At 42.8% G+C, this 17575-nt stretch overlaps 1 protein-coding gene across 6 annotated transcripts in view; it reads right to left on the reverse strand.

Moving 5' to 3' along the window:
* Positions 1 to 17575, reverse strand: part of TRERF1 (transcriptional regulating factor 1) — an 89075-nt gene that overhangs the window by 8177 nt on the left and 63323 nt on the right. For 3 of the 6 annotated variants that reach the window (XM_042051799.1, XM_042051798.1, XM_042051800.1), the window contains 9 exons: positions 13118 to 14757; positions 12466 to 12515; positions 11609 to 11759; positions 10419 to 10667; positions 6620 to 6989; positions 5986 to 6046; positions 5105 to 5244; positions 4302 to 4405; positions 3028 to 3103 (listed from right to left, as the gene is read on the reverse strand). In XM_042051799.1, the coding sequence (XP_041907733.1) occupies positions 3028 to 3103; positions 4302 to 4405; positions 5105 to 5244; positions 5986 to 6046; positions 6620 to 6989; positions 10419 to 10667; positions 11609 to 11759; positions 12466 to 12515; positions 13118 to 14494 (2578 nt within the window). In that variant the 5' untranslated portion in view covers positions 14495 to 14757. The remainder of the gene's footprint in view (positions 1 to 3027; positions 3104 to 4301; positions 4406 to 5104; positions 5245 to 5985; positions 6047 to 6619; positions 6990 to 10418; positions 10668 to 11608; positions 11760 to 12465; positions 12516 to 13117; positions 14758 to 17575) is intronic. The other 3 variants (XM_042051801.1, XM_042051803.1, XM_042051802.1) reach the window with 3 other exon arrangements.

Below are 17575 nucleotides of genomic sequence, written 5' to 3' on the forward strand. Positions count from 1 at the left end.
TTTTTGCTGACACACTGCCTTTCCATCTTTCCCACCCTGAACCAGCATCATTCCCTTCTTACACCACTTGTCAGTCATTTGCAGGGGTAAATGCACTCATTCAGTCCAGGGGGCTACTCTATTATGCCAAAACATAACTTTAAAAAGCATGACAACACCAGGAGAGATTTTTTTCTACTTATTCTGCTCTCCTGCCTCTATCTACCCCACCCTCCTAAAAAACCAACACAATAAAAATAATAACATAGAATCACTTCCATGAACTAATTTTGTTGTACACCTATGGAGAATTTGGGCCTTACAGACTTTCCCCAATAGCTGTGGTATTAGCAGAGACCCTTATAAGATTATGCGGGTTAATTGGAAGTAACCTAATTAATAGAATAAATCCTGTGTAGGAAAAGAAACAGAAGAAAAGCTGTTTTTAACTCTGGTTGCTGGGAAACCACTTTTGCTCTTGCTAGCTTGAGGGAGATAAAGAGAACGTGCATAGAGGGAGATCTGCAATGCAGCAAAAAAGAATTTGGGGCTTTAGAATACAGATCAAATTTTAAAGCTGATCTTTATGTTTACATAATTATTCTAGATTTTGTTTTACCTGCCATACTGTTTTTGCACTGATTAACTGACGTTAAATATCTTCTACTCATTTGTGTGCTTTGGGCCCACAAAAAAACTTGTGGGTTTCAAGGGGGCTACATGTACACCCAGGGAGCCCCATGGAGACGAGCTGAAATCCACTATGTACAACATATGCTGGGTCTGATCCACACCCTGTCACAGCACGTACAAGAAGCTTCCAGAGTGCCTGAAGTGCCCTATGTCAGAGACCATCTCTCCTGCAGTTCTGACCAGAGAAACTCCACTGTTGAAAGGACAACAATTCAAGTGTTTGCAACAGTGCCCCTCTTGTATTACAGACATGTTCCCTCTCTCTTCCCTAAAACACCATCCTGACAGATGGCAGTGTCTTAGGACAGAGATTAGGGTGTTCTTCCAAGGAACGGTGGGTCGGCATCCCCAGCTCTCTTGGCACACAACAGAAAATCCTCAAGTTTTACAACTGGCTTCCCTCACAAGCCAACAGGTTTCAGAGGTGAGCTATTTGCTTGCACACTCATTCAAAGGCAATGCTAAGGATGAGTTTGGGTATCTGTTGTTTGTGGTACTCTAACAAGTTAATTCTCATGAGTCAGTGGCGTGCTCTGTTTTCAGTGTACTCCACCTTCAAATGTGGCAGGCCTGAGAACTATGATTTCTGAGTGTGGAGCAGAAAACACAAAGTTAGCCCAAACCAATGCCACTTGAAGTCATATTAAAGCTATTCATGCACTAGATTGTGAAAAATTCTCATATTCCTCGAGCGGCTGATTATCAGTCAGAAAAAACCTGTTATTCAAGAGCTGCTGCACAGTGCTAGAGCAATGCTGTCAATATAAGTTGCAATCACGTTGCATGCAAGAGCATTAGAAAGTAATGCTTTGTCTAGTTATTGTATGTGACTTAAATCCAGACTGGTGAAATTTTATTTCATGCTGTGATAAAAACCTTCTTTCCTGCTCTCGAAATAGGGATTCACAGGTGTCCACAGGTCTCAGAGCTAGTTACCAAGGATTAGCATCATCTCATGTGAAAGATTAAACAAAACAGTCTCTCTTGGCTCCTCCCTGAATCCCAGTGAATTCCTTCTGAAGCTACTGGGAAGTTGTCTTAGTAAAGACTGTTCCTCCTCTGCCACACAGGCAGAAATTTCTTATCTGCTCTGCTAATTAGATTGTTCACTGATGATGAAGCTGTGGGATATCTCCTCATCTTCCTGCTCTCATGCTCTTGAACTGTCTCACAAGTATGATTTGGTGTCATCTCTTCAGACAAGATGCCCTGATCAAAGTTCCTGGCTGATGTCCTCCTCCTCCATCCATTCCAGTGTCCACCCTTTGGACTGCAACAGAGCTGCTATCACAGGCACCAGGCACTTCCCTCAGAGAAAATCGAAAACCTAACATTCACATTTATTCACTGTCATTATCAGGTACCATCAAACACGTTTCTGTTCTTCTTCTCAGGCCGAGGGGTTGAGGAGTTGCTTTACAAAGATTTCTTGTTACTTGGAAGTCTTTCCAGTGAGCTGCTACAGCCAGGAAGTAGCCTGCTTCTATACTTACATTGCACAGTGACCGTAACTGGAAATGAGTACATGACTTTGGACACTGTGATTGACTGACCACCAGAAGACTCTTGGCTCCTTTCCTATTGAGCCTGAACTGGAGATGAAGTCTTAAATGTCTTATGTAAAACCCTATTCTGTGTCTCAGCAGTTGTTAGCCACTACAAAGCATTAAGCAATAGCATGGAGAGCTGCAGAGGAGAGACATTTGCCATCTATGCTCAGGTGACACAACTGAAGTCCAATGGCTTAACACCACATTTGTATTTCACTTCTGCTTCATCACCACAGTGCAGTTCTTGCTGTGTTTATGAAACAAGTCACCAACCCAGACTTTTTCAACTAGAGCCACACACAGAGGCTCTGTAAGCAGCACGAGGATCCTAGCAAGAGTTACAGCACTGTCTCTTTGGAAGGATGCTCATGATTATCATATGCATTTATTGTGCACCATCACCTTGGAGGAAGCAGGCATGATGGCAGATGTTTATGTACCAGGAAATTAAGACATTACCAATAGTAAATTATAAATTACAAATAGCAGCAGTTTTAAAAGGAGATTAAATTGTTAAATTTCAGTTTAAAAAAGAAAAAGAATCACCCGAGGCAGTTTTAAATCTGTAGAATCCTACACAGCAACATGGATGCAAAGCTTCTGTATGTTGTCAGTCATGTAAAAAACTGCTAAACTTGCAGTAAACGGCTCTGGGAGCACCCTTGGCACCGTCCACATCACTTCTCTATTAAATACTGCCATCCCTGCAGCAGACAGCAGAGAGTGCAATGTGATCCCATGCTCCAGCTTGGGATGCCAGGCTTGGACTCTGTGTAACAGATAGAGAGATCACAAGGAAACCTACCGGCGTAGTGGTAATTTGCCAAAGGATGACACTTCAATCTCACTGGCTTTCTCAACAGCAGCTTTTCAAGAGCAACCTAAATGAAAAAGCAGGGGAAAACAGAATTAGGAAAAGCAATCAGCTGTGTAATAAAACTGCGTTTAAAGACTATTTGGTACAAGCATATTAATTTTCTCTCTTTTCTCTTTTCTGTCATACAAAATCACATCAAATTACTCCGAGGCCCAGTAACACTGTACCTCACAGTACATAATACCTAATACACAGTACCTAATGTGCATCTGGTCCTGCCTTAATTAGCAAAAATGTGGCTATTACTTAGCAACTTCCAGCTCTTTCCCTCCCTTCTGCTTGCCACAAACAAATACAGTTATAGTGTTTGACTTGATAGTACTAATATTTAATGGTTGGTTTGACAGTGTTAATATTTATAGCATAAAATATGTTAGAATATCTGTTTAGGTCAACATCTGTCAAGAATGACAGCAAGTATAGCTAATCGTCCTTCAGATCAGGAAAACAGAGGATTTATGGATTGCTAAAATTTTTCCCCTGAAAATGCAGACTCTCTGTAAAGCAAATTCCACATCCTGACATTCTCAGACCTCTCAGATACAGCTAACAGAGCCTAAGGAAACTGGGACACAAGCTAAAACCCACTGTATTAGCCTATCCAGTGAGACTCATTCCAGCCCCATGTCTTGTTGCATTTGGTTTTATATTGGCTTTCCAGGAACTGGTGCAAGGGGGCCTTGCCTTTCCCTAACACTGGGCAAAATGGATGTTTTGCCTTAGTTAATAACATTCCCTTCACTAAACTAATGCAAATATTTGAAATGCATTATTTATACATGAACTGTGTGCAATTACCTCACAGTTCTGAACAAATAAGTAGATATGATTGCTGCTCCAAAAAAAGGTTTTTTATAAGGGCTAGAGGAGGACTAAGCTCTCTGTGACCAAATATAAAGCCTGTGAAATATCAGGGCTGGAGCAAGCACTGGGAGACATTCAAAGCCCCACGGCTATAAACTAAGTAATCTTATCTATATGAAATATACAGTAAGCCTTCAGAGAGGCACTGCTTTGAAATTTAAATTTATTAGAGAATAAAGGGAAAAGTCATTCCCCAAAAATGTTACAGGATGTTTAAAGCATCATTGCAAATCAATCAGAAATCTTTTTTATATAACCATATCTAAATCCATTTAATAAAGCATGCTAATTTATCTGCAGAAGAGGATCACATCTCCCCTTTCAGCTTTTTATCTTACCATAATATCTCCTTTTGCTTCAAAGAGAGAGTGCAAAGCGTATTCTGAGTTAGTTCCTCCACCAGGTAACACACTGGAACAGCTCATATTTAAAAGGTCTTCCACTGTCAGAAACAAGTCAACATTTTACTGCTAATACAGTAGCCTGTCAGTCAAACATCCGGAGCCAAGGATTCTGTAATGCCCCTCAAAGACCACATAGTTCAGGGCAGCAGATTCTTTCACACTTTTTCTCCTCATCTCCTTGTTTTAGGATCACTGAGGAGAGGATGTAATGAAGCACATCCTTGGGATGGGACAGGCTACTACAGAGCCAGAGATCTGCCTGTGAGGCAGTGACTTGCACACACCAGTAATGTTGCTGTGCCAAGAAGGCTCCAGCCAGGGTGGAGAAACAGAATGAACCATGTTAGAAGCAGGACAAAACTCTGCTCAGGACTGGTAGAGCCCACCAAGCCTGCCACAATTCCTCTCAACTATGGTCACAGGACAGGCCCAGGATCCATTGGCTGCCTCTCAGCTGTGACCTCTGCCCTTACCAGGCAGTTAAGTACCCAACTTCCCAGCAATGACCTTTCCCCCCTGGCTGCCAGAAAACAATTCATCCAGACTTCCCTTTAAATGCCACTATATAATGCTGTTGCTCTGAACCTATACCGTGTACTTCTAGTCTCCTGCTCTGCACTCTCAGTAATTAATATTCTCTTGAATGGTTTGTTCAGTACACACACGAGAAATCAATGCGTATTTCTTCAACAGGCACAGGCTGACGCAGGAACTTCTAAAATGGCAAGTCATTATACCTCTTTGTTGGAAGACTTTGTTCTCCAGTTCTGGCCACGGTTTCCAAACCAAAGTAGCCTTGTGCACATCTTTCTCCATTAACAATCTGTCCTGCAGCTCAGGAATGTCAGCCTGGAACCTGGACCCAATATTGATTCGCCTATAAAGAAGAATAAATAAATAAGTATTCAACTACACAATGTGTAGAAAAAACAAAAGTCAGATTAGTGTTCACTTTATTTCCAACTAAACTTTTATTGCACTGAAGTGGCAGGAAATTGTGTCAGATTGCTTTACGCAATGCTTTACTCCCAGTGGGATAAGTATTTTGAATACTAGAGAGAACTGATCTCTTGGGGAAAAACAAAAATTTCAATATGCAATTTAAGCCATACTGAGACATCATACCGTAGGGACAACCCAAGCTAGTTTATATGCATGACTAGCGAAGAGGCTAGACATCAGAAACAGCAAATTTCTTTTCCACTGAGAATGGTACTCTTCAGCAGAGAGCAAAAAGAGCCATTACTGCTGAGGGACAACCCTGTTTGCACTTTGCCCTGGGGAACCTACCAGGTAACAGCACCACACCAAAGCCCCACTGTTAATATTTATATATAATAGTAAGAGTAGGGGATTAGCACGTTTTCCTCACAGCACTCTTCCCAGCCATCACTAACTGTTGTTTCACTTTGAGTGGCTTCCACCAAGCCTCTCCCTAGCATTTTTGAGCCATGACACCTAAATCTTCCACAATCACTTTGCTCCAAATGTCCTTAGCCACCATCTACAGAAACATTAAATGGAGTTGAACACTTCCTGCCTGGTTCAAAACACTTCAGGCCACAGGCTCTAGGTTGGAGCTAATCTACAAAAGCAGTGACAAAATTGTTTTTCTTACGGTTCAACAGTCTGTTCTCCAGGTCCAGGCGTCACTGGAATGACACTTCCATCAATACTATCTGAAACAGAGATTGGAATTTGAGTATTGCTGTTCTGCTGCTGGTGACCCTCCCAGGCTGCATTGCCACCTCCCTACTAAGACCAGCATTACTTCAGTCTATGATGCAAAAACGACCCTTTATTGATATTAGAAACAGTCTAAATTTTTATAGATAATAGAAATGTCTGAACTTGCAGAAGTTTCTACTGCCCTGATTCGGAGTGATTAGACACCTTTTCTTGTGAAGTACTAAACAACAAATACTTAAAGCAAGCCCCATGTCTCAAACTAGGTCTTTTTCCTCCACTTCAGCAGGCCCAGATGTAATGAGAGGCATGGTGGTCCCTTCTTGAGGCAGACCACATGGAATGATTACAGCCTTACTGGCAGATTAGGCTCCTCTATTCACTTTATGCCTTAACCTCACCTCACAAAATCCAAGGCAAAACTGCCACTAAAGATGGACTTTTCCTGTGAAGTAGCAGAACTGGCCATGCATGTGAGCACACACAAAACCCGTCAGTGTGGTGACATGAGAAGAGAGGACAGTGGTCTCTCCTTTGTACTGCTGCTCTGTAAATGCAATACTTACTAGACCGACACAGGAGCACCCGTGGAGTGGGAGTCAATGGAGTAAGTGGCAGCTGAGCATGTGATGTGCTGTGAGAAGAAGTGATAACACTGCTGAAGAGACCAGACCCTTGCCGGACGGGACTGAGCATCGGTGGTGGAGTGTAGGGGGGCAGCTCATGTGTCCGGTCCAGCAGGTGATCGCCCAGAACACGGGGAGAGCGAAGCTGACTCTGGTACAGAGTGGCACCAGAGTGGGACATGCTGAGGTTGAAGGAAGGAGGAGGTATGAAGAGAGGTTCTGGTCTGTGCCGATACTTCTTCTTGTCCTGCAACGGTTTGAAGTTTTCGTCCAATTTTACAGCACTTGGATGAGGCTTTTTGCTAGTTTCCTAAATGAAAACACATAGAATCTTAGCATTTAGGCACGCTTAAATGTGGTTTGCACACAATCCTCTACAGCTTTTGGCAATGGCCACAGAAAAGCTGTTACCACCAGGCAGTTATTCAGGTACCACTATAATAACCCTAGCCAGTACAGTATCTGGCACTACACAGGAACCTCGGGGGAGTGAGAAAAACCAGGACAAATTACCCTTCACCTCCATCAGCAAGCCCTCTGGGTCAAGGTGCGGCTGAGCCACAGACACAGACATGGAGAGGCTGCCGTCAGCTTTTGAAAGTGTAAGGAACAGCTCTCCCAGACCATGAGTCTCCCACACCCTTCTTCACTGCTACCCAGACACTTTGGGCACTTCTGTTTGCACTGAACACACACACAGGCTGGTGGCAGATACTTCATTACCCAGTCACAGTTTATTAGAAACTTTATATGAGAGGCTTTCTAATGCATTTATTTAGTGAGACCAGGAAGGACACATGAGCTCAGTGAAATTACTGCAGTACTCAGCAGCAGGAAAGGAAGAAAAATGTAATAAATTCAAATTCTTTGCCTCTTATCGCTACATTCCCATCAGCTTGATTACAGTCCAGCTGCAACAAATCTTGAACTTAACTCTCTCCTCTTCCCTTGGAGAAAAAAGGGTAGTAGATGACCATTTGGGAAATTCACACACTGTTAACATGCCCAGACTTCTAGAATTTGAATGTCAAAAATAATTTAATAACAAATCCCTAGAGTATACTGGAGTGGAAGGCACAGAAGGCAAACCTGGAATTTGAATTTCTGGGGGGGGTGGGGATGAGGTAGGACAAAACAGGTCCTTAGGCTGTGCTTTAAAAACACACAAGCTGGTAGATGAACACAGTATTATTAAATGTACTGCTTTTACATACTTAGGCTGTAGGCCATCTTTAGAATAAATTTGGGAAGCAGAAGAAAATTTTGACACCATTACTCCAGAATGTCTGCATCATCTGGTAAATTCTACTACTACATAAAGCAAATTACTACAATGTATGTTTAGACAACATACATCTTTACACCATGGGTGGTTCTTGAGAATCACATTCACCCAATAAAAATCATGTTAAACGAGCATTAGTGCTGTCACCCTTAATCCCTTATGTTAATAAGTTCCAGCTTGAAGAAATGGTTTTGATTACAGAGGTCCTGTCCTTGTTGTTAGATCATGGCTGCATCCTCTCCAACAGCTGTTGACATTCTTCTCTATAAAAAAAATTTTAGTTCTGGAAGCGTTTTGCTTCTGCAGGGAAGAAAATGCATCTTTGCAGAGGATTTTTTTGATAATGGACATTCAGAACAGTGAAAGTTACCTGTAATGACAGATATAGTCCATCAAGTTGGTGAACATTTAGTGTTCGCAAAAGAGAAAGGGGAAAAAAATGCCTAAACTCAAGGAAAAAACCTTAACAACCCAAAACCTAAAAAAGAGATCCAGAAGGCCAGATCCAAGTCTTAATCTGATTAAGGGCTCATTTTGTTCTGTTCTCCAAGTGTGAAAGAGCTGGTACTCCTTTCTCTCTAGTGTAAAGCAAACCAATGCAACATCTTAGAAATCCCAAACACCTCCATCTCTTACACTGCTTCACCTAGGGCATACCTATGCCAACACTACTTTCAAAAAAGGTCACGTTGAACAGTAAAGGACATAGTGGTGTCCCTGTGCTCTCAGTGCAGAACCACCCCAATACTTTTCTGAAGCTTGAGTAACTGATTCCCATTATCTGAGACAGAATGCATCCTTGTGGGCCCTGCTGCTGCACCTTGATAGATCCACTCTGGACAGATCCTGATGGACCTCACTTGACTGCTAGCTTCAGCTCACCATCGTGTAGCCTTGCTGAATGTTTATTTCCTTTTTGCTGTTTCATTTTACTGATTCCATGAGTTTTGTAGGAGCTTTTCTGAACAGCTCAAAGCACAGTATAAATAAATACAACACAGCTTCATTTCTTTGGTATTAAAAAAAAACTCTCTCCAATGGCACAATCTCTTTACAGAAGAAGAGGAAGCTGTGGATCTTTTGATCTTTTTATGTTTCCAATGCTACTGCTTTATATAAAAGATAGGGTTCAGAGGGAACTGCGTGAATTTGGTTTGCTTGGGCCATAACAAAGACCATAAGCATAATTTTGAAGGAATGAATGTGCATTTAGCCAAACACTGGCAGATTTAATCACAGTCACTTTACATACGTTGCAGAAATACACAAGCCCAAGCCACCTACTCTGGTGTCTCTAGAGAAGATCTCCCACTCAGAGCTCAAGGATTCAGAAAAGACTGTCCCTATTCTTTAGAGGAACTAGAATTAGAAATGAAAAATTCTACTGCTGAGTTACTAAGTATTGTGAAATTATGGCTTTCAGAGTAAAGTGGAAGTTTATGTGTAAAACCTCTGTCTTAAAGGAAGAGAGGAAAGATTTTATATATAGTTATATACATTATATATATTTAAAATTAGTGTGTATGTCTGAATGAAGAGTCAGGAGTGAATATTGTAAGGAGTCATCCATGATGGTATAATGCCGTCCCCTCATTTGGCCATCAGCCTCACACGGAGAAGGAAAATCAAAAATATCACAAGGATATTTCTCTGCATTGTACAGATAATACCATACAGTACTTATACTCCCCAATAATCCCTTATCATGGTGTAGTCTGCCAAAATGGATTTGAAGGAATGAGCAGAATCCATTTCTACACCGGAACACGAAATAAATACTGTTTGCTCCAGGACTCCTTCAGGAAAATAATAATGAGCATTCTCACATCTCATTCAAGCACTCATCAATACCTCGTGCTGCCTGGCCATTTCATTTTGCATTTTATACGTGAAATGAAAGCACTGAGCAGAGCTACTTTTCCTGTATCAGAAATCCCAGTGATTAACCCTTAGAGCTGATGCATGCAGAGAGAAAGGGAAAAATGACTTCACTGCAAAACTCCGAGTTTCATATTGGCTTAGAGCACACACTCTAAGCACTGCACTCTCTTCAGCTGAAATGAGAAGCACATATATCTGACTTCAGAAAACAGGAAGAAATAAAACTGCCGATTTTAAGCAATAACATAACAATGAAGCAGCCTGAAAGGGAAAAAACAAAACCAGTAAAAAGATAGTAAATCCCTTTGTTCTAGTGTGATAAAAGAATATCACCTTCCAATTTCAAATTATTTGTTTTCAACTGAGATCTTGATTCCTCAGCAAAGGAAAATTAATATTTTCAAATGATTGAGGAAGTAATGCTCTGATGCGCCAGGACTTTTTCTATTTATTAGGAATCATAAAGATTCCAGAAAATATTCTAAAATACAGATGTTTTAGAAAGCAGCAGCACTACAAGCAAAGGGATTTAACAAGCACGGGACAGTTAGTGGCAAGAAACACAGCACTCACAGAGGATGAGCAGGGGTTGGCCACTTTTGGACTGCACGGTGGAGAGTAAGTCATCTTCACGAGAACGGGCATCTCGTCATCTGACACAGAGTTGGCAGGCTTGTCTGTGACTGTGGCAGTGCTGGCAGAGGGCTGCGTGCTGGGCTCAGGTGACAGAAGCTTTACAGGGACAGACACTGGCATGACGATGGGCGCGAGGCCATCCACCTCTTTAGGCAGCGGCTGCTGTGGTGGTTTCTCTCCTTCATCCTGCACAGACAATTAAAGGCTTTCAGCCCGAGTGAGGGAGCGCTGCTTCTGGATTGATGCACTACGCAACGTGTGCACCGTGGCTGAAAAGAAGTGGCCGGGGTTACAAAACACACAACAGTGTTCCTTTCTTGGGACTCTTTATTTGCCTCAAATGAAGTCAGCAGGTTACTTGTGACTCCTACATAGGATTCAGTCTTGGTGACAAATAATCACCTGAAGCATCTTTACAAGGTAACTTGCAGGAGGGGAGACAAACACGTCTCTTTTTATCACTACAAACACAGAATTCTCCATCACCCAACTGAAAACAAAAACACAAACTGTGGAACTCTGGTAGTTCTTTGCCTTCCCTATGGTATTCCCTGTTGGGACAGGATTTCTAAAATTTCAGGATAGTGAAAGACTGACTGACAGGGCAAGTTATTTTTATGCAGAACAACTCAAACACATTTTTGGTTTGGTATTTGTTGATACCTATACAACTAAAACACTTTGGAAGAAAGCTGTCAAAGATTCAACAATTCTGCTCCTCCAGTTAAAGCCTGGGAAAGCTTCCAATAAATATTCCTTAGTCATCCAAGTAGTTCAAATGAAAATAAGGAAGACTTGGTGTTCCTGGTATTTCTAATATAATAAACAAACATGAGGAGGAAAAAAATTAAGACACTCCTGACATGACTTGGTAGGGTGTTCTGTAACGTGCAGAGAAACAGAGAAGGACAAACACTGATCTGTCTTCCACCACTGCCTCTGTCTTTAAAACAAGACTTCTGGCCTACAAACTAACAGAATTACGTGCATTTCTACTTCCACGGGGTATGACATAACAAAACAGTGCTGAGAGGAACAAGTTTTGACAGCAAAGCAAAGCACGGCAAAGCAAGCAAACATCAACACAAAACGACTGTGCCAAATACTGAAGTCAAATGGACTGCTACCTGTTTGAAGTTAGGAGATGCTCTTACTCCTCCGTGTGACCTCATGTGACCATTTAGAGCAGGCAAACTCTTAAATTCCTTCAAGCATATTGAACACATTAGCTTGTTCTTCGCATCAGCTCTCTCAGGAAGTGTTTCTCTGTTCTGGCCACTATTTTTATTTTCATTTTTTAAGCATGGAACAGAAGAAAAAACATTAGTCTGGCATGTTCCCTTTGTTGCAGAGGGAGCTTTTTTAATCAAGAAAGTCAATAACATTTTACAGCTAGATGGTTATGAAGTCACAAGTAAGCATGTGGTGACTGCTGTGGAATACATGGCCAATAACCTAGATCAGCTGCTCCCAAGATGGGGAGAAGGGAAGTTTTGAGCAGGACATGCTCATCAATACAGAAGAGCCTGAGAACCCACGGGATCGACAGACCTGCATTTCCCCACTCATGACAGCAATTAACCAGTACTTGGACACAATGCCCCTAACAACCACTCTGATGGACACCTTGGCCCTTCAGAAGTGAGATCTTAAGAACAAAATGGAAGATCTCTGCTGCCAAAGATACAAATCCAAACCACGGAGCATCCCTTTTCTTCTAAATGCAACACTGGAGCTTCCCTGAGTTTGGTTTTTCTTTGGTTCCCTTTTTTTTTTTTTTAAGAAAGTATTTCTTTGATTCTATTACTTTGGGGGGATGCTGGAAATCATACAAATTTAAAATCACAGAGCACACAACTAAAGATGTTTCTAGAATAACAACAATTATTACCCACCCAGACTGCATTCTTTTCCCTCTAAATACAGATCTCCTTTGCGTTTCTCATATTTAATTAAAAAGACAGAAAGAATATTTTAAAAATACCTTTGTTCTGGGGACAGTGGCTGCAGTCTGCCATCTGACAGTTGCACCTGCTATCAAAAGAGGAGAATGGAAAAGAGGGGAAAAAGTTGAGAAAAGAATTTTTCAGGAAATATTGTGTAAATGAAGGTCCTCACAGCATTAAGACTGCATTTTGCATACAATTTTACTATTATTAAAAGCCTCTGAGTGGAGAGCCAGACAACAAATCTGCCCCTGTGCGCACAGCTAATTCAAGTTTTCTTCACTCACCTGCTGTTTGAAGCCTTTGCTTTGACCCAGAAGCACTACTTTTGGAAACAAAGTTGACTAACTGCTCCTGAACAATTGAGCCCACAGTGTTGAAAAATTAGCAGGAAGGCTTTGTTGTAACTGGGTCCCTCTTTCCCAGAAACCGAGGCAGAACTTCCCAAAGCCTCTCACAAGGAAAGCAGCAGCCTCACAGCAGCAGTTCTGTGCTGCTGCCAACCTGGCCCAAAGCCAAGCCAGAGCTGTAGACAGAAGTCTGTTAATGAAGTTCCCCAAAACATCCCAGAGATGCCCACTGCTCACATCCTAACCTTCTGACTAACTCAGCTGAAACCGCTTAGTTTCCACACTTTGCTACTCTTCTGCAAACAAATCTCCCTGGGCACGGATCTAAAATACCACCTACCTGAGGCCATGTGGTGCTGGGAGAGTCTTGCTGAGAGCTTTTGTTGTTCAGATGAACTCCCAAGGGCGGCAAAAGAGTTCGATGAGGGACAGCATTCCCTATGGAATTAATCTCCTGCCGTGTGGGATCCTCGGCGGTCTCTGGTGGAGTCAGGCCAAGGTGGGAGTTCAGGGATGGCACTCTGCTCTCACTCAGGTATTGCTTCTGCTGATCTTGCTGCTGCTGCAGTAAACTCTGGGGGTACAAGTGCCTGTACTGTTCGTGGGGATCTTGGAAGCAATACTGAGGCACTGCTCCCAACTGGATAAGCTGCACAGGATGACTGGGATCCTGAGAGTACTGGTGTGGTTCATGCATAGTCTTTGGATCGGGTTCCCTGTGATACGGAGGAAGCGGCAATTGCATCTGCTGCTGCTGCTGCTGTAACTGCTGCATGACAGGTTGTGTTTGGTAATACTGAGCGAGCTGCACTGGACACTGCCGCTGCTGCCGAGCTGGCTGCTGCTGCTGCTGCTGGATCTCCTGGATCGAGAGCCGCTGGTGTCCCTGCTGGGGCTGAGCGTAGTACTGAGGCTGCTGCAAGTGCTGCATCTGTTGCGGTAGGAGCTGCTGGGACTGCATTTGCGGAACGTGCGCCTGTCCCTGCTGGAGCGCAGAATGCATCTGCATCTGTGATAAGTGCTGCTGGTAGTCGTAGTACAACTGTTGGTGCTGCATGACTTGCATTTGTTGTTTTTGCTGTGTGCTTGCAAAATTCTGGTGTGTTTGCTGTGGCACTGGTTGGTATCTTTGTACGGTGGAAGTTACAGGCTGTTGCTCAACCACCGGCTTCTGGGACAGCAGCTGCCTGAGCGCACTGTCACCGGAATTATCCACCATCGAAGACTCGGTGTGCAGAACCTGAGCCATGTTGTTGACTTGAATTCTCAGATTTTGGTTAGCAAATACTTGTGTAAAGGAGTCCAATTTGTGCAGGACCCCACTGGTAATTTTTTGCGATCGGTTTTCACTGGGTTGGGGGTAAGAATATTGGTATCCGTCATGGGACTCCCCCTGCCCGAGGGGGCTCCACATTGCGCTTTGATTATTCAAATTGTTCCTCGCTGGGACATGGTTTCCTGAGCCAGAATGTGTCCAACTGGTTTGTCTAGATGTATCCATTGACCCAAGACTTTTTGAACCTACAGGCAAAGCTATACTGTCCCTTGAATCTTGGGGAAATGGAGGGGAGAGGGGGGATGCCTGGGGAGCATCCATAACAGACGTCCCATAGCTATGATTTAGAGATGGAAGGGAGTTCATTTGGTGTTGTTCGTAGTACAAGTTCTCACTGTTGTTGGCAGTATGATTAGTTTTATACAATTGCTGGTCCCCCATTTTTGGTCACTTCTGTTCCAAGCTTACAGGCACACAAACCATTGAAATCTCTATGAACCCTGAGATAGCTGAGGGGAGGGGAGGGGAGGGGAGAAGAAGCCAGAATTACTTATAATTCAGCATGTCCATGTGCATCACAAGGACTAAAATTTCCTCCAGTCTGTCAGTAATTCCAATCTCAGACTCGATGTTGTTTCACATCTTCAAGAAATGGACCACAGCACAAATCCTACACAGATCAGTAAGTTCAGTGTGCCAAGCACCTGCAGAGTAAGCGAAAGACAAGGTAAGTGCTGGCTCTTTCCACAAACTGTTATTGTTATTGCCTCAAAGGAAACCGTAAGATCTTCTAGTTTGAAATACATAATCAGATGCAAAATTGTAGCAGCTGGGCTATTTCAGAGCAGTTAGATTACTTCATCTCATCCTATTATCTTGCCTCTCCTCTAGTGCTCCGATAAAATCATTCTGCCAAACCAATAAAAGCTTATTCTTCAAAACTGTCTTTTCCCCTAAAGTATATAAACATTCAAGCAGTTTCAATTGGCCATATACTGTGCTCTCATGAGGAGTTTTAGTCAGACATTTGACTATGAAGACTCACAAAATCACAGAATGGTTGGGGTTGAAAGGGACCTCTGTAGATTACCTGTTCAATCCCCTTCTAAAGCAGGTTCACCTGTGGATATCTCCAGAGAAGGAGACTCCACAGCCTCTCTGTGCAGCCTGTTCCAGTGCTCTGACACCCTCAAAGTAAGGACGGATGGATCATATTTAGATGGAACTTCCTGTGTTTCAGTTTGTGCCTGTTGCCCCTTGCCACCACTGAAAAAAGCCTGGTTCCATCCTCTTGACACATGCCCTTAAGATATTTGTATGCATTGATAAAATCCCATTTTCTCCAGGCTAAACAGCTTCTCCACATAAGAGATGCTCCAGTCCCCTTATCACTTCCACAACCCTCCACTGAACTCTTTCCCGTAGTTCCTTGCCTTTATTGAACTAGAGAGCCCAGAATTGGACACAGCACTTCATATGAGGCCCCACTAGGGCAAAAGAGAGGGGCAGGATCACCTCTCTTGACCTGCTGGCAATGCTCTTCCTAATGCCCCCCCAGATACCTTTGGCATCCTTGGCCATAAGGGCACTGCTGGCTCATGGACAGCATGTTGTCCACCAGGACTCCCAGGTCCTTCTCCACAGAGCTGCTTTCCAGCAGCTGAGCCCCCAGCCTGTGCTGGTCCATGGGGTTATTCTTCCACAGGTGCAGGACCCTTGCACCTGCCCTCATGGAATGTCATTAAGATCCTCTCCACCCAACTCTCCAGCCTGTCCAGGTCTTGCTGAACAGCTACACAGGCTCCTGGCAAATCAGACACTCCTCCCAGTTCTGTATCATCAACAAACTTGCTGAGAGTACATTCTGTCCCTTCATCCAGGTCACTGATAAGTAAGTTGAGCAAGGCTGGACCCCAGTACTCGCCCCTAGGGAACACCACTAGCAATGGGCCTGCAATCAGACTCTGCACCACTGACCACAACTCTGGGACCATCCCTTCAACCAGTTCTCAATCCAGCTCACTCATCTAACCCACACTACCTGAGCTTACCTACGAGGATGTTATGGGAGACGATGTCAAAAGCCTTGCTGAAGTCAAGGTAGGCAACATCCACTGCTCTCCCCTCATCTACCCACACAGCCACACATTCCATCATAGAAGGCTATCAGATTGGTCAAACTATTATTTCTCCTTGGTGAATCCCTGTTGACTACTCCTGACAACCTTCTTTTCCTCCACATCCTTAGAGCTGACATCCAGGATGAGCTGTTTCATCACCTTTCCAGGGATGAAGGTGAGGCTGACTGACCTGGAGTATGTCTGCTAAGACCAAACCAGTCAACTGAAATCTTTTCTGCCCAGTCACCTTACGTCAGGGATGCTGAACTCCAACTTCTGTTCCTCCTTCTCACCCTTCCTTCTTTGTGCTGCATGATTTTAACAGGCAAATTTTTACTGAATGCAGCCTTTTGTAATTTTTATTACATAAACTTTAATTCAAATAACATTTTACAGATGTCTGTACTGTTTCTGAGGAACAAAAAATACATAAGCACATGATAAGACTGTTTTACTATTCCACAAGATGAAGCAATCCCTTTGTCTACAGTCACACATATGCACAGAGGTACAATATGCTTATGCACTCATAAATTCATTTTAAAATAAAAGCAGATCCTGAACTTGAACAAGAACACAGAAATATTAAAGCAAAGCCTTAACGCTGTCTCCTTCACATCTGATTTTCTAAATGCAAAGCTCTCCACCAAAGACTCCTGCACACTAACATCCTTACCTTTTCAACCTTAGAAGAATCCTCGATCCACGTGAATAAACGTAAAGTCACTGATGGAGAAAATTTTAACCATTGCCGGATGCATATTAAAGAGAGTTTGTGCTAGCAACAGCAAATGAGGGTAATACATAGCTGCAGGCAGAAAAAAACCTTTTCCATTCTAGCATAATGTATAACAGAAACCCACAGCTCCCAATGAAGAGGGTTTGCAGTGTGTATAGTTTTTGTGTAAACCATCTGCAACCATTAGTATGTAACATCTTCACGTGACAAATAATAGCTGAGAATAATTGCAAGTTTATTTCCCCTTTCCAGAAATATACATTGCTTCACAGTTTCTCTGAACACACTCCCTTCCAGATTTTTTATAGATGAACAATTAAAGAAGATAGGAGTCAACAATGAATAGTCAGGCTGCCAACACGATTTTTCATCCATGACCCAACTTCAAAGACTTCCTATTAAAAATTATGAAGGGAAACTAAACAAACCCTCCACAAAACATTAAAAGGGCATAAAAATAAACACTGTTTGGTGTTTCACACTGAAAGGCCATCAACGTTTAGAGGAAGAGAGGGAACATGCATCTACTTTCATGCCTGCCAAGTTAAGGAAGCTCAGTCAAGATGCTCAGAATACATCCTCCCATAGAAACAGGGCACTTCTGGATCTACACGTATACCTTTTGTATAGGAGCTTTGCCCCATTTCACCTATTAACAGAGCT

The sequence above is a fragment of the Corvus kubaryi genome, unplaced genomic scaffold, assembly GCF_017639235.1.
Source record: "Corvus kubaryi isolate FWS band 111438036 unplaced genomic scaffold, C.kubaryi_AGA036_p1.0 76, whole genome shotgun sequence".
In the NCBI taxonomy this organism is placed as follows: domain Eukaryota; kingdom Metazoa; phylum Chordata; class Aves; order Passeriformes; family Corvidae; genus Corvus; species Corvus kubaryi.